Source organism: Haplochromis burtoni, unplaced genomic scaffold, assembly GCF_018398535.1.
Source record: "Haplochromis burtoni strain Fernald_Lab_line unplaced genomic scaffold, NCSU_Asbu1 Contig_72, whole genome shotgun sequence".
NCBI lineage: Eukaryota > Metazoa > Chordata > Actinopteri > Cichliformes > Cichlidae > Haplochromis > Haplochromis burtoni.
Genome location: NW_024582433.1, coordinates 513821 through 530511, shown reverse-complemented (window position 1 = coordinate 530511; position 16691 = coordinate 513821). Strand labels below are relative to the sequence as shown.

General features: G+C 39.7%; 1 protein-coding gene across 3 annotated transcripts in view; it reads right to left on the bottom strand.

Moving 5' to 3' along the window:
* The window catches only part of LOC102305858 (E3 ubiquitin-protein ligase UHRF2), a 40356-nt gene that overhangs the window by 18246 nt on the left and 5419 nt on the right, over positions 1-16691 (bottom strand). For 2 of the 3 annotated variants that reach the window (XM_005941545.2, XM_005941546.2), the window contains exons 2-3: positions 14025-14408; positions 9182-9501 (exon numbers count right to left, since the gene is read on the bottom strand). In XM_005941545.2, the coding sequence (XP_005941607.1) occupies positions 9182-9501; positions 14025-14408 (704 nt within the window). Of the gene's footprint in view, positions 1-107; positions 774-9181; positions 9502-14024; positions 14409-16691 lie in introns of those variants that run through there. The other variant, XM_005941548.3, reaches the window with a different exon arrangement.

The window sequence follows — 16691 nt, the reverse complement described above, 5'->3', positions numbered from 1 at the left end:
TAGAAGGGGCATTAAGCGAAACAAAATAGATAAGTCAAACTTTATTCAACCCATTCACAATAACTCTCAAAAGTTGTAACACATAAAATACAGAACAATGCACTCACTTTTCCCGTTCATTCCTCTTCCGCGAATCCAAATTCTTCTGGATCTTCTTTTCAGTGATCTTATTCTTGCAGCAGACGCGAGAAATGACCCGCTGTTCGTCGTGATCCTCTGGCAGTTGCTGCGAGATAGTAGTATTTGTGGAGATGGAGAAATTACGCCTTTTCATAAAACGGAAGCACCAAGAAGGACCTCCTTGAAAGTCGTCGAGCTTCATGTCTCGTGCTATTGCTGTTGCCTTTTGTCGAATAGAGGCTGTAGAGACGTGTCTACCTGCTGTTCTCTGTTCAATAACCCACTGTTCAATCGTGTCCTCTAATTGTGGCCATCTCTCTTTGTTCCCTCGGAAACTCTGTCTGGTCTCCTCTACTTGGCGCAGTTCATCTTCTTGCTTCCTCCATTTCCGTACCATTGATTCATTAATTCGGAATTCTCTTGAAGCTGCTCTATTCCCAAGTTGAATTGCGCGACTGATAGCCTTGAGTTTTAAACTCGCTTCGTAAGCATATCTCTTAACACGTGCCATTTTGGGGTCCACACACCTTTATGTTGAATCACAGTACGTGTTACTCCGCGAGGCTCCTGAACTGCATTAAGGCTACGGTAGCCGTAATGCTCCAACAATCCATCAAGCGGCGCGGGTTCGTAGCTTACCAAAGTCGCGCAAAAACATTTTGACAAATTTTTGAGCGCCGTGTACCACATGAAATCGGTTCGAGATCAGTAAGCACAACCAGAATTGATACATAAGGCGCACTGTCGATTTTGAGAAAATTAAAAGATTTTAAGTGCGCCTTACAGTTTGAAAGCTAAGGTAATCAGTGCTTTATTCGCTGTATACCTGGATTAATTATTTAACTTAATATGGACGTCTTTGAATTTTAGACGGTCATTGTCTGCAAAGTAGTCTTTACAAAGTATTTAAAATTAACTTAATCAAATATTTTCTTTAGGATTGTGTTTAAATGTTCATTTAAAATCCTCAAAATGGACGACTGAACACAAAAAACGCTTAAGTCGAATACAACAGTTTTATATTTATTATATATATATTTCTTTCCAGATGTGCTTGTGGTGAAAACCATTTTTGGCCAAGAGGAAAAACATTAGCACATCCTGTATAATTTTAAATCTACCTCTGTTGCCAAATGGCGATTTAAACAAGTGAGAAATGGCTTCTTGTCTAGCCCGGTGACACAGGGAGGTTAATTGTGCAGGTTCTCTGCATGCCAATCATCATCAAGCTGTAAGGATCAGACCTAACTCAGGATAAACTGACAGCTTGTTTGCTTGCTTGCCAATAGCTGGGATTATGCGTACAGATGAACAATGTGTTTAACGGCATAATGGCCCACAGACTCGGTCCGTTCACAAACTGTGTGTGTGTGGGGGGGCTCATGTTGGAAGAAGTAGAGAATTGTGTGCATGAACGAGCAGTGCATGCGTGTGTTTCTCTGGAAAGCTGAGCCTAAAACTGACCACTGACTCAGAAATCAACAATGCCCCGTTGTGCTCAGCTAAAAATGCCAAGAACACCCAACATATTACAAATTTATTGTGGAAGATTTTATGCTGCTTTACTTACTTCTTGCTTTACTGTCTATTGATAAGCCTTTGGGGCCTATTTGAAGGCATTTTAAACTGACTGGAGAGAGCCCACAGAGACCAAAATGTAAGCTGTGGCACAGCTAGTGTGCTCCCAGGAAGTGGAGGCTGAGGCTCATTTATGGGATTTCCTCTTTCAGGCCCAGGGGATTACTGTGGTTTTAGAAAGAGTGGGGTGAATACAAGCAATAACACCCACCCCCAGACAAACATCAACATGCACATGCGTTACAAACACACATGTGAGAGAGGAATATCGGCTTTGGCACTCAATGGGGTTTAAACAGGAAGCAGAGGCAGAAGTACCATAAATTGTAACTCAGTCCTCTGCATATAAATATAAACAACAACAACTTTTGAGGACAGACAATCTGATTAACAGTGACGTCAACAGTCTAATACGATTCAGTTATTTTCATACGCTTGTAAACGGTAGCAGAATTACATCATGGGTGCACTACAATTAATTTAATGGGAAACATGACTGCACGCTGCCTCAGATGAATTAAAACAAGGCCACTGTCTCTGCATTCCATTGTGTTAAAAGCTTCAGAAAGACTTTGCTATTATTTTTGTTTGTTTTGTTTTTTTTCTATTTCTGGGGTCAGACAGGATTGGTTATTAAGTTTATTCACACAGACTGAAGATGGTGCACAAATGCAGACAGCTCCAGATTTGTATATGGACAGCAGATGCATTTTTTTTTAGATATATGAATTCGTTTTTTGTGTGATTCTGTTCAGTTTGGTCTCAGAGTGATTTGTGATGTAACCGCATAGTTACATATTTCAGGCTGCTCAGACGTCTGCACGGGGGTCACACTGACCCTCACAGCTGCAGAAATCATAGGTTCTGCTGCCATTACTGGTGCACACTGTACAATTACAAACTCTTTAAAACTGCACCGCTACAGCTGCAAACAAAACATCTTCTAATACCTCTTAAAACTTACAGCAATCATTTTTGTTTGGGGATACAGAACAATGACCCAAAGAACAGAAAATCGTCTGCATTGTTTTGTTGGACCGTTTAAGCACCGACAACAGCTGCCAGACTTTTTGGCAGCTATTCAGCAAAGACATCAGTACTCCATACAACAGGCATGGTTAATGGGTGGAGGCTATTCTCTTTAGATTCTGCTTTCAAGTACAATCCAACAGAGTACTGTCTTGCAGCCACTCTAATGCTCCCATTTTACCTGCATGGCTCACAAATGTCTGGACAACTATAAAATGTTAAAGCAACACTGTTTAACTTCTAAAAGAAAAACACTGAAATAGTGACTACAGTGATTGGATAATTTGACCAAATGAGTAGCATGCTAAGGTACAGACATGGTAATGGTTTTGACCTACTCTGGTATCCCACTAAGCCATGGGACAGCCACAGCATGCATGCAGGCACTACAACTGACATAGCTAAACTGAATTAGATTATAATTTATATGTGTGTAATATAAAATAGGAAAAGAGGCCATAAACCAGCCTGTCAGAGCTCATGGTCATACTAAACATGATCTTAAATTTAGTAAGCTACATAATGCCGGTGGATATTCTCACTACAACTGTACAAAGCCAATAAAAGCCATGTAGTAATATGGTGCTGCAACTCAAAAGTTAAACAATAACGGCTCTGTTGCAGAAAAGGAAACAGAGTGGGTGAAGAGTGAGAAAGAGAAGTGAAACTAAACTTTGTTTCATCCTTATTTCCTTGGCACTTACTAAACTAGGAATGAAAGGAGATAAAGCTTCCTTAGCGATACTCTCGTGCTCAGATAATGGCAGGCTAACCGCCAACACTTTAGATATTAATAAGCCCTTCTCTTCAGCATACATGGATCCACGTTAATTAGAAGACGAGACCCACTAAAGCTTCACTTTGAGTTAAACTGACCAAAAAAACACCCCTTTTAGCTTAAAAACGTAAATATCGAGTGGGATTAAAAACACATCTCAGTTCCTCACATGAGGTGCAGAACTCCTGATAGTAGCAGAAACTTTTTACAACAGAAGTTTTGACTTCTCATTGCAGGTAAAGTATCTGCAATGATAAATAAGTGCCCCAGTAAAGAATACAAAAAGAGAGCCAGGATGCTAAATAACAGGATACTAAAATTAAAACACTTCTTTGAGCTCCTATGCCATATCATAAAAAGTATTCTCTCACAATATCAATGACACAGTGACACCGTAGGTATATGTTCCCCAGATCTCATAATAATGACAAAAGCCCAAGCATGTCTGAAAGCGAAAGCAGCGTGTCAGTCTCAGATGACAATTTAACACCTAAAGAGGGAGATAATTCAATAGCAAGAAGTGGCTTGCCTACTAAACGCCAGATCTCCAGAAAAGCACAATACTTTGCAAAAAATGCAAGTGTTAGCTAGCATCTCATAACATCTCAGGCAGGAAATATTTTTCAAGTCCTATTTTATTATGTGTGCAGGCTCCTGAAGAGTTACAATTTACTTTAATTACTTTTTTATTCAACTAAAGTATTAAATATCTCTCCTTCAAAGGGAGGGAGTATGTAACTGGTTCTGTTTGTTTGTTACCAGACTAGCAGCCAGTTTTCAAAATATTTTTCAAATTTTGCCTGATGATAGATAGTAGGGCTGCCACAATTAGTCGACTAGTCACGATTACGTCGACGACTGATTTAATAGTCGATGCGTCGTTTGAAGCTTTGTAAGATCACAAAAGACGCAAGAATAAGTACCGGTAGTAGGATTTAAGAGTGTAATAACGGACTGAAACAGAAGATGGTAGCACTGCATGTACAAGGATGCCAGCTGCCGTTAAACCCCGAAGAAGAAGAAGTAGCTTTGTCCCAGAATTCATAGCGCAGCCCTGCTCAGTTTCCAACAATAGCGGCAGCTAGTTAGTTTTAATAGTACTCTTATTATTCTTTCTGGGTCACAAAATAAATGTCTAACATATTTTCAGGCGAGAATGTGTAAACCTCAAATATCTGCTTAGTTTATCAAGACACCACATATTTTGAAAAGCGCTCCGATATCTGTTCCCCACTAGCTCGATAGTTAGCCGGGGGCAAAGCTAACTAGAGCCCGTGAGAATCCCAGACTCCCGGCAAATCGTTTTCAAACCCACCGCTGTCTTTCACTACTCAGGTTAAACATATATAAGTCACTTAGATAACTTAAAAATGTTATTGTTTGGCTTTTTTTAGTATTTTATTTGTTCCTGAGTAAATCGGTTTGGCTGAGATTAAAGTTATAGTTTTTACACAGCTGAATAAACGTCAAGCAGACAACTGATCATCAGAAGTGTGAGATGCTGGAGAATATACTCCCGTGTCCTGTTATATTTTAGATAGCAAGGAGTTTATTAAACTTCACCGAAACAATCTGCAAATTTCATTAAAATTTAATAAACTACCATCTAGTCTTTATTTTTAGTTAGCACATACTTTAAACACTTAAAGCTGTAAGCTAATGATAGTTATATAAGAGCAGATTCATGCTGGTGCAATAAACTGTACGTTTTACGTCCAATGGATGATGATCTGATTAGTCAACTAATCGCAAAAATAATCGGTGACTAGTCGACTATCAAAATAATCGTTTGTGGCAGCCCTAGTAGATAGCACAAACAACTCGAGCTGATTTAATTTTGATTAAGTTGATGTTGAAAAAAATGTCAAGAAACCACATCAAGTAATCATCATATGAAAAAACATGTTGGGATTTTTTTTCGATATGACACCCTATGACGTCACAATGAAGTCCTAACAGGCTGACCTCATCACATTGTAATAAAAACATCATAAAACATCATAGTTTTAGTACAGCCATTGCCTTTCAGGGCAGAAAACAACATTTGTGCTACTTTTGTGCTCATGTTTTACTTACACTGTGTCACTACTATTCCACTACAATATTACTCCTGGCACATTATGGCAACTGATTCACACTTTGAATGAGGTATGTGTCACCAATGAGAGTAGCTGATTGAAATAGAAGGCTGGAAAATGCCTTTGATTTTGTTTGCATTGAATGCTGTTGCCTCCATTCCACATTTCCTTGTAATATCGTTATATATCGCTATTCTTTAAACAAAATTTCCTTAAGCTATTTTCTGTAGCTTCTTGTGGCACTTAAAAGACCAAAGAATAATAATTAATCATTAATAACACGTCGATATACTGACTGAAAAGCACTTTAAATGTCATACCACCCCACTTCAAGTTATGTCCAGGTCATCCTAAAACCTGTTTTCAATTTGTGGATTTTGTGTCATTGTCTTGTTACATGACCCAAGGTTCAGATCATGGACTGCTGCCCCGAAATTCCCCTATAATGTTTCCTGACACAATTTTGAATAGGGCTGTTCAATATAACAATATATATCGGACGACGATATGAAAACGTCTATCGTTTCATATTACGCTATCGTTTGTTTTTGTGGTTTTACAAAATAAACTGTTTATTCATTTCTTAAAGTTCTCTCTTTCTCTTATATTTAAAATAACCCCACCACAGACTCAAACATGGCAAACCTCTTCTACCACCTATGCAAGAATCACATGAAAGAGTATGGAGAGAGTTTAGGGACGAGAAGCAAAAGAAGAGCCGTCAGGTGCTCAAAACAAACCTTAGACTCAAACGTTAGAACAGGCTTTTCCCCGCAGCACGCCGTGTAATAAATACTCACAAAAAAATGGCTGCCCTGAAAAATGCCCGAGATTCACAGAATTTACAGAAGATTTTTGTGATATATATCATTGTCAGGACGATAAATGTCTCATAGCGGGATATGAGATTTTGGTCATATCGCACAGCCCTAATTTTGAATTTGTTCTTTTCTACAGGGTTATTTAGGATGACCTGACCATAGTGTAGCAAAGCAACTTGAAATCATGATGCCACCTCCACCATGCTTTACACATGAGGTCTGGATGTTGGTATGCAGGGTTTTATTTTGGGCTTTTGTCAAGTATCTAAGTCCTTGTCCACACTAATACATTTTGGTTTGAAGACACATCTTTTTCTCTCTGTTTTGGCCTTCCATCCACACTGAGACGGCGCTTATGGTCAAGGAAAACTGAGCTTTTTGAAAACGCTCTCCAAAGTGGATAAAATGGAAAATGCCGTTTTCGCGTCACAGTGTGGACTGTGAAAACGCTGGCTTTCGAAAACGCATTTTAGTCATATTATGCAGTCATGTGGCCAATTCAACTAAGATGGCGGACGGCGTTGTCCAGCAGTTGTTTTGTTTGCTCTCAATTTTGACAGCCCTATTAAAGATTAATATCAGTTTGTACATGCTCCAGATAGCTCCAGATAAAACTTGTAAAAGTCGACGCTTTGCTGCAACGTTTCAAAGAGCCGGAAAGTAAATAAACGGCAGATGGGAATGACGCATGTCGAATCGTCTTACATTTCATGCATGTGCAGTACAGAAACGTACAGTTTGAAAACAATAGTGTGGACGCGGAGCGTTTTTAGGCGAAAACACCGTTTTCAAATTTATCCAGCTAAGTGTAGACGTAGCCTAACTGGTCGCTTTGAAATCTTTTGAAAGTGGCTTTCCTATTCTTATAAATAAATCTTCAGTTTTCATGTTTATTTTTTCTTATAGTCTTTTAGACATCTAACAAAGATTTTATCAACTTGTAGGGAATTCTCTTACTCCTCGGAAGACCCCTGAATTTTTCTCTATTTGTATTAACTTTATCTTACAATGGACTGAATAACATCTGGGTCTTTAATGTAACACGTAACAATACAGCTTCTTCTAAGGTCAAAGGAAAGATGAATTAAAAGTTTAATTTATATTCAAAGCTCAATTCAAGTGGTCCACACTTCTTAAGAAGATCCAATCCTTCTTAAGAAGAGGATTGAATAAACTATATAAGTGATTTTTATTGGTTAAATTCTCCAGGCATGTTTTGGAGAAGTTCACTTACTATGAATTGCCTATGAATAGCCTAATTGTAGTTTAGATAAATATCAGCCCAAAATTTAGGGGGTAGTCAATGCAGAAAACCTCCAACTGTAATTTAGATTTGCCTGTGATGTCCTTAATGATTACGAGAATCTTACACTTATGTCGGGTTCAGCAAAAATGTAACAGTCTAGCGCACACGCTCAGTTCCTCAGAGCAGCCAAGAGGAGATTGTCCCAACATTTAGCCCCGTTTCCATTTTTGCGGCTCATTATGTTCTGTCGCAATACTGCCCCAAACATTGCATGCAAAAACATGGCGGTTCATTTCGTAGGGCTGGTTGTCTTTCTCAGACTGTACAGGCAGGTGTTTGAGGGGGAGTGCGTGTGCGTGGGAAGGAAGAGGAATCTTAACCACCCTCGAATTTTCTCTGGCAAACAAAATGATGGAAAAAACCTGGAATGGTGCTCAGGACAGAGAGGTAAATATGCACTTAGTAGGAGGCAAAAGAATATACTGGATAAGCTCGTACTGAAAACGAAAGCTAATAATTGCGGATAGTGGGAAGAACATTAACTGCGATCATATTCTTGGCTGGTAAAGATGCAAATCAAATATTATGGTAACATCCTGCGTTTAAAGCTGTTCTAACTGGTTTCTCCCTTTCTCTCCCTTTTCTGTCTCTCCTGACTTTCAACAATGGAATAATCCAAATAAGGAACCTGAGACTAAAGCAAACTAAATAAACAGAAGCATATGTGATTCATAAGAATGATATTTTATATGTTTTAATGAAAAGGGGGGAAAAAACGATGTAGATTTGTTAATTCCCCTTACAGGAGCATTCTTATCCCGCTGCAAATGATACAAAACTGAATCAAAGCTGAATACTGGAGATTTGGGAAACTGGGGGATGCCAAATGGGAATGAAGCCCACATAAAAGAAAACGCAATGACTGCTCAACAAACCCCCGATACCATTTCTCTGGCGCAGCATCCCTTGACAGAAACACATGCACACTACGATAGACACGGCGAGGAGGCTATGTCTCACCGGTGGCATGTTCACAGCAATTACAGACAAAGCTGAAGAAGGCAAGCAAAGAGGTAATGCTCCTGAGAACTCATGAGTTGCCATGGAAACATCGGCTTTTGAATGAATTTGCTGGAAAAGGGGTATGCGCGAGATAGAGTCCAAATTGTAGTATCAACTACACAAACCCCCTTTCTCCATCCCCCGGACTGCCAGGAGAAAACAGGCTGCTATTCCCAGCGGTTAGTGATGCTTGCAGCCAGCAGTACCATAAACAAGCACACAGCACATTTATGTTTAGTGGTGAACGCACTGGCTGCATGAACAAAAATGTTTTTAATACCTGGGATATGAAACCGTACTTTCTGCTGTGAGGAAGGCAAACATTTTGCATTGGCGCTAAAAAATTCCGATCGGGCAGGATTTGAGCGTCTAGAATGATTTTCTTTCACCAGAACAAAATGCCGCCGCACCGATGTGCCGCGTTTGTTATCACTGCTAGGCTGCATCAGTAGAATGGGCCACTACTTACTCTTCATATTTAATGTGGTAAATTATGTCCTCTTCTCTCTCCTTGCTCTCCGACGCTGCTGTAGAGTCTGTCTGAGAGGTGGAGGCTCCGTTACTCTCAGAGTTTAACACAACATTAGTCCTGTTACTGTCCGTGTTTTGACCGTGGCCGTGGGCCTGTCCCTGCTCGGCCTCCAGTTTTCCATTAGTCCTTTTTGGGGGCCGGCCCACCTTGCCCTTTGTGGGCGTTATCTGTCCTTTGGGAGCACGTGTCACATTTTCAATGCAGGCCTCAAACCAGGCACCGATGCTGACGTCTCTGCAGTCCACCAGCTCGTTAATCTGAGGAGAGAAAATGACTAAATTAACACCCGGTCCTGTTCGAACCCCGCACACAAATATAGTCTTTTTTTTTTTTGAGGAGCTGATGTGTAGGGGGATTATAACATCCAGTGTCAAAGACTAATACAGCACATGTCAGAGTCAAAATTCTAAAACAGCAATAACCCTGTTATTATCTTTTTCACTTAGTAAATACAAAAAACAAACCATCACAGAGTGAATGTTATGCAGTGGAACGGATAAAAAACAAAACCTTTGATTGGAAAGAATAACATTATATATTGAAAGACAAAAAAAGACACAAATCCTTTTGGGGTTGCATCAGGAAGAGCATCCAGCGTAAAAAATAAATAAATAAATAAAATCTGCCAAATCAAACATACGGAGCTACCCACTGTGGAAATCCCTTATGAATAAAGAAGCAGCTGAAAGTAGCTTTTAGTGAAAGAAAAAAAATATTTCAAAAGTGATGACTCTTTTGGGATATCCTCTGTAAAAGCACATGCATGTTTGCTTATGTATTTTGAGCTTTTCATGGGCTGAATTTAAATGTTTTTACAGTTTTTAGGCTAACAGAATAGCCAGAAACAGCATAATGCTAATATATGCCAAGCTAATTAACTGAAAATGAAACGTAATAAGACTCAACCACTCCTTCATTGCAAATCCAACTCTGGATTAGCCTAGCTTTGTTGTCAAAACATTTACATTAAAACAAAGTATAACCACACTGAATGATTGCATGATTGTTTCAACGTCTCTTTTTTGTCATATATCTCTAAGCTCACTTTTTTCTCTTCTCTTTCCCCTCACTCCCCAACTGTCTGAGGCAGATTGCTGCCTAGTTCCAATCTCTTCCAGCTATAAAAGGGAGTTTTTCCTGCCCACTGTCGCCAAGTCTGTGGGGTTGTTCTTCTAAGATTGTAGGGATCTTTACCTTACAATTGAGATATGCAGACACTTGGCTGCTTACCATGTGACGTTTACTTGTGTGCCTGTGATGGCATCAGCCACACAGGGGTAAATTAGTCCATTTGTTCACTTTATTAGTTTGTTTTGCAGTTTTCTTCATTAATATAATTCATTAATCATTTGGTTAAACCTAACACTGATATTACGAGGCGCGCACATAGTAGCATTGTGTGGTTTTTCTAAAATGTTTTGTTATATTAATTATGTTTCTCTTTCTTTGAGTTACCTGGGTTTGGGCGGTGGCTGTTTCCTGTCTGGGCAAAAGGCGTGGCTGAGGACTCCGGGAACAAAATGCCTGCTCAGCAGGACCAACCATGGGCTTACCAGGAGTAGGGGTGTTTTAGGTTTAGTTAGGTTATTCTGTGCTTAGTTAATATTAGTGTGTGTTTTTGTTTCCCCCTACTATGTGTAAATGGTTTTGCCAAACCATTATAAAAGCTACCCTCATGTGTCTTTGTAATTAGGTCAGTTTGCGAGTTAAGTTGTGTCTCACTTTGTTTGTTTAAGTTTCTGGAAATTACTTTTCGTGGAGTTATATTTAGTTGACCTCTTTTATGGGCCTGCTAATTATGTTTTTGAATTTTGTCATTTTTTAACTTTTTTGAGGGTTAAATTAAAGAAAACCCTTTTTGAAGATATTTTTTGCCTGTGTCCTCTATGCCTTGGCTGCTTGGTCCCTCACAGTGCCAAAGCAGTTAAAGCAGTCAGATGAAGGCTGTTTATGCAGCAACCTCTGCAACGAATTTCGTGTGGCGACAGCCAGCAACCGCTAACAACCATTCACCAACCAGTTGGGGGAATATACATTTTTCCTAGTGGCTGTATCACACATTTAGCACCATGGAATAACGTCCAGCAGTAAAGTTAAGAGTGGTACAAACTGTGTCGGGCTTTTTTAGAACACTACTGGAGTTGATTAATTATATTTTTAGGCTATTTATCTCTAATTTTATTTGACTGGTGGCCTTTCAGTCAAACAAAATTTATTTTATCTAGGAAAAAATGAAGCAATTCCCATGTCTCCTTTTCATTACGCTACGTAACTATTAATTGTAAGCAGTAAGGTTGGACGATATGTACAAATTTTCCAACCAATAATCGTCAGTTCAATAACCAACGATAGGTGATATATTCGCGCATGTGCAGACTTTTTGATTTGCGCGTTTAGAACACAGAAGAACTCCAAACATGGACGAGCTAATTGCCAAATTGCACACTGGAGGAGAAGGCGCAGATAACGGACTGTTACCTCAGCGAGGAAGTCGAAGACGATCCACTGGCTTGGTGGAAAATGCATGAAATACGTTTCCCATTGATATCACACATGACACGGAAATATCTGTGTATACCAGCCACAAGCACTGTCTTCAACACTGCTGGTAATATTGTTAACCACTGCTAAAACCTGATAAAGTAAACATGCTTGTTTTCCTGTCAAAGAATTTATAAGTTTTGTTTGGAGGGAATATTTTAGCTTCTTTTCTTGTTTATTTCAGTATTAATATAGCTACTTTTTAGATTATTCATGTATTTATTTATTTATTTATTTGAGATGCGTCAAATCGCACAAAAAACTTAACTTTACGTCTGAGGGGTTTTTTGTTCACTGGAAGAGACATTTTGATTTTTAACTTATATGTTGTTTGGTCGAGTATGTAAGACAGATAAACACTGGAACAGCCTGTAAACACGGTTATAGTGGAAAAAAGAAGCCATTTTCTCTTTGTTTCTCTCCCCATCAATCTGTTTTTTCTATTTAAATAAAATGCTTTTCTTTTTTCTGAACATGGGCTACTGCCGTGCTTTCTTTTTCTTATGAGTTTGAGTAAACGAATCGCTGCTGCATTTGGGTGCACTCTGAGGTGTGCATCTGCTCGCAGCTGAAGGAGGGTGCCATTAAAACAGCGCTATTATTTATCTCTGTTGAATGCTTCTGTTAGCTTCAACCGACATCATTAGCAAACTTACCCATGGATAAATAAATAAATAAACCGCGCTTGTAAAAACGATCGATATTCAATATATTCGTCCAATCGCCCAACCTTAGTTTGCAGTTTAATGTGCAGCTGTCACGTTAGAAATAAACAGCACTCATGAGTTCCATGAGTGGAAAAATGAATATATTAATATATTTATTTCACCACTATGTAAGCTTGTAATGATCAAATAAACAATTTTCTGCAGTATTAGGCCTACCATCATGCCTCAGTTACAGCACCAATCTTGCATTTTACTGTCATATTTTTTATATTCTTCATAGATCTCTATCACCTATTCCTCTGTTGACATCTGTGATTGGACTAGGCAGTGCTTAGTTGATCCAAATACACTGAAAAAAATGGGAGCTTGAAGCAGAAAGCCTGGTTTAACAAAGAAAGTTGATAACTATCATTGTGATACCCATTAAACTGGGGTTTTAGGGTCTGTCAAGCCAGCTAACACAAAGAAAACCTGACTATGTTGAATTAAAAAAAACTCTGGTCTAGTAATTACTTGATATCTTAATCTGGAAATGTCACATATTAAACCTTAAAATTGCACAACAGTCCAAGAAGACAAAAGATTTGAAATTTTCCATATTGAATGAGTTTAAACATGCAAACCACTTATACCTGTGTGTCACGTTCGTGCTAATTTTGTTTATTTTTAATGCTTTTGTGCAGAAATATTTCACAAGTATTCATTAATTTATTCTACTCCTTGTGTTTATTTGTCAACACCATGTCTGTGCTGAATGCTTAGAGACTGTGAATGCACGTGGCCTTAAAATCCAGTCAAGTCAGTAGCACAATTTGCAGCTCATCTACTTGATTATTGATTTTCCTGCATGCTGGACGGGACTGTACGCATCAAACTGAGTCCAGTCCCACAGATATAATTCTCAGCCAGACTCATCCATACCCAGTATGGGCTTTGACTTTCTATTTATAATTTTTAAGCTGGTTAGTGACCCAGTTGTATAAACCTGTTTCTTATGTGTGGTTGCTATCCTGACAAGGTAAGCGACGTGAAGCTTATACCCAAAGCAATTAGGGTATCAGACCTACAAACACTTGAAGAGCGAGGAAAAAACTAAGTGTCAACACACCAGAATATGGTTACATATGAGAAAGTTTAGGGTAATTTGTGGCTGGAATATTATATCTAAGCAGATGTGCTAATACATAAGACAATAGGGAATGTAAAAGATGACTGGTAAGAAAAAAGGAGTGCTTAAATCAAATGTTTCTACCCATTTTTCTTCAGGTTACTTTCATCAGGCAGGCTTAATTACATGACTGCAACCGGCCAACATTTAATGCTCAAAATGACACTGACGTCATCATTGCCATGCAATCTGACGTTTTCAGCAGCAGTGAAAGAGCAGAGACACATTTAGTCTCTAATTTGATTTGACAACCACATAAACAGGAGAACCTGCCCAAGTGTCTCTGGCAGTGAGTTAGCTTATAGGGCACTAAACTCTCTGTAAGCTGGCCTAGAGCCAGAACAGCCACTCAAATACAAAACCATGCAAACATTTCCAAAATATTTACATCCGTCATCCTCACCTTGTACATGCCAATTCCTGGATCGACTAGTGTGTTCCTGCTGGACGTGGGTGACTGAGTGTCCTGCGCAGGGCTGCAGGACTTGAACCCATTTTTGGTTGCGTTACTGGTAATGCTGGCGTCTGGCTTGGTTTCATTAACAGTGCTGGTACTGAAGCTGCTGTCATTGTCTATACTGGTGGTTTCCATAGCAGCGGGGGAGACGAGAGCCGAGGAGTTGTGGCTTTCACACTTAGAATCGGGGGGAGAAATGGAACTACATCCAACACCCGAGGAGTCCTTGGTGGCAGGGCTGTCTGGATGGTCGGTCTGTGAGCGAATCAGCAGCTGAACAATGTCATTGAGACCCACGTTGTAGTCAAACAGTGTCTGGCCATCCTCCATCTAAATGAATACAAATGAAAATCTCACTCTTTAACATTAACAGGCAAAGATGTACAGACGCAGAAAACCACTGCTGTATACAACACTGCAATCAATCATTTTCACTGCCTATAAATAAACACAAGCTATTAAAATGTTGCTAAGACAATAATACATTTGAAATAATAATAGTTTACCAACATATTTTAACTTTTATAAATAGGATTATTCCAACCACTACTAAACTGTGCATTAGCAATACTGTAGCTCATTTTAAATCCATAACAAACCATCACTTTTTTACTTTTGTTCTACATTTCTTTCTAAATGGACATCTGTGTAAAATGAAATAACCACCGCTGCACTGCAGAGTGCCCTCAGACAAATACACGAGGCTGCTTGTCAAGGACAAACAACACCAGAATACAACACTGAGCACAGTGAGTAGAACACACACTGTTACGGCACTCGAGAGAGGAAATTAAAACACACGCGGCACTTCCGATACGTTCACGTGCTTTTAAATTCAAAAAGCACGCGGTGCTCAAAGACGCAGCAACAACATTTACTCTCTGTTCTTAAATTGGGCAATTTTCTGCTACTGATTGAATGCAATTAGCTACACGTACAAGTTAAGTGTTTCACTGATTGTTCTGTGCGTAGAGGAAAAGGAAAAAAAAAATACATTTGTAACAATTAGCACCTATCGCTGCTGACGATGACAATGGGATATGTGCTGAAATGCGGGCGCCGCTCTCTAGCATCCGCAGCGGTTTTTCTCAAGAAAAAATAAATAAGAGATCTGGGTGCATGAATTAAAGTGATAGCAGATGTAGCTGGGGGGAAAGAAATGACTGGGTTGCCATGACAACCGAAAGAGAGCACCCCCTACCCCACCCCACCCCGATGACTCTGAATCATATATAAAATCACTGTCAACCAACCTACAACTAGCGCCATCACCATCATCATCATCATCACCAGCATGGCCCTAACAGGCAATGTGGCATATGAGCTTCAGCAAATGTTTTTCCCTCCCCTCTGGGAGGGGGGACAAGTAACAAAAAAACACAAGTAACAAAAAAAAAAACACAAAAAAAACCACATGAGGGCCCATTACAAATCCAAATACGCTCTTCTACCACATACGATCTACTGTTAAGCGTACAGTGCAGCCACTGCCTTAGGAGTGAAGCTTATGGTGGACACGCCAACTCATTGCAGACATCAGCTATTCATTTCAGCGCTCAACCCCACAAGCCCATTGTGCCGGGGAGACAAGCATGGCCGCCACTCTCTCTCTCCTTCGCTCTATCGTTTTCGTTATTTGACAATGAGGTGGAGAACGCTTGGACGTGTAGCAGCCGAGCAGTAGAGGGAGCAATCACAATTTCCCCATCTGTGCATGCTTTTTTTTTGTGTGGTTTTTTTTAATAGTCTCATGAAATTTAGATCAGAGAAGCAGTGGTGCAAATACAGCCATACAGTGGTTGTTATGCTTACCTGTCTATCTTTCTGTGGTAGTCTATATCAGCATTTTCTCTGTCTCCCTGCCTAAGCTCGGTCTTCGATTTAGCCTCAGTAATTGCCTATCGTCCGCTGCCTTGTCTGTCTGTCTGTCCATCTTTTGCGACTTGATACTGCATTAAACCAAGAAAAGTACACAAAACAAACAGAAAAACCTCCCCCCAAAAAATATGCATTAGGACTGCAGGCAGAACCTGCAAAGAGGCAGCCTCACTGCTGAGAAGTGCGGGGCAGAGAGATGGAAAATCACCCAGACAGACAGACAGACAGACAGAGAAGGAGAACAACATACAGCAGAATTGCACTGCACCAAACGCACAAATGATATCTGGGCTGCTTCTACCTGCTTTCCACAGCGGCTTCATTACTATTAGTGTGATCAGCCTCTCGCTGCGAGATGTTACAGTCCTGACTTCAGTCATACTCACATGAATAATCCCCAAAACAAAGAACAAGCAACTAACCCAGCAAATGTTGAGGGTGAAAGAAAAAGGGCTTTATACATTCAAGGAGGATGAGATGTATTTGACAGCATGCCGTTAACGTTGACTAAGGACATGACATTTTATTCCCCACAATAACTGCGGCAGTATTTAAAAACACTTGCTTCTGATATCTTCATTGTGTGACTCACTGAAATGTCATTTATTGTTCCAGGGGGAGACTGACTTTAGTCACGACCGCACATCACGGCAAAGCTTTAGATTAACCCGAAACATTTGACTTGAAGATTTCTCAAAAGGCTCGAAGAGTCGAAAATAATAAATATCCTTGGCA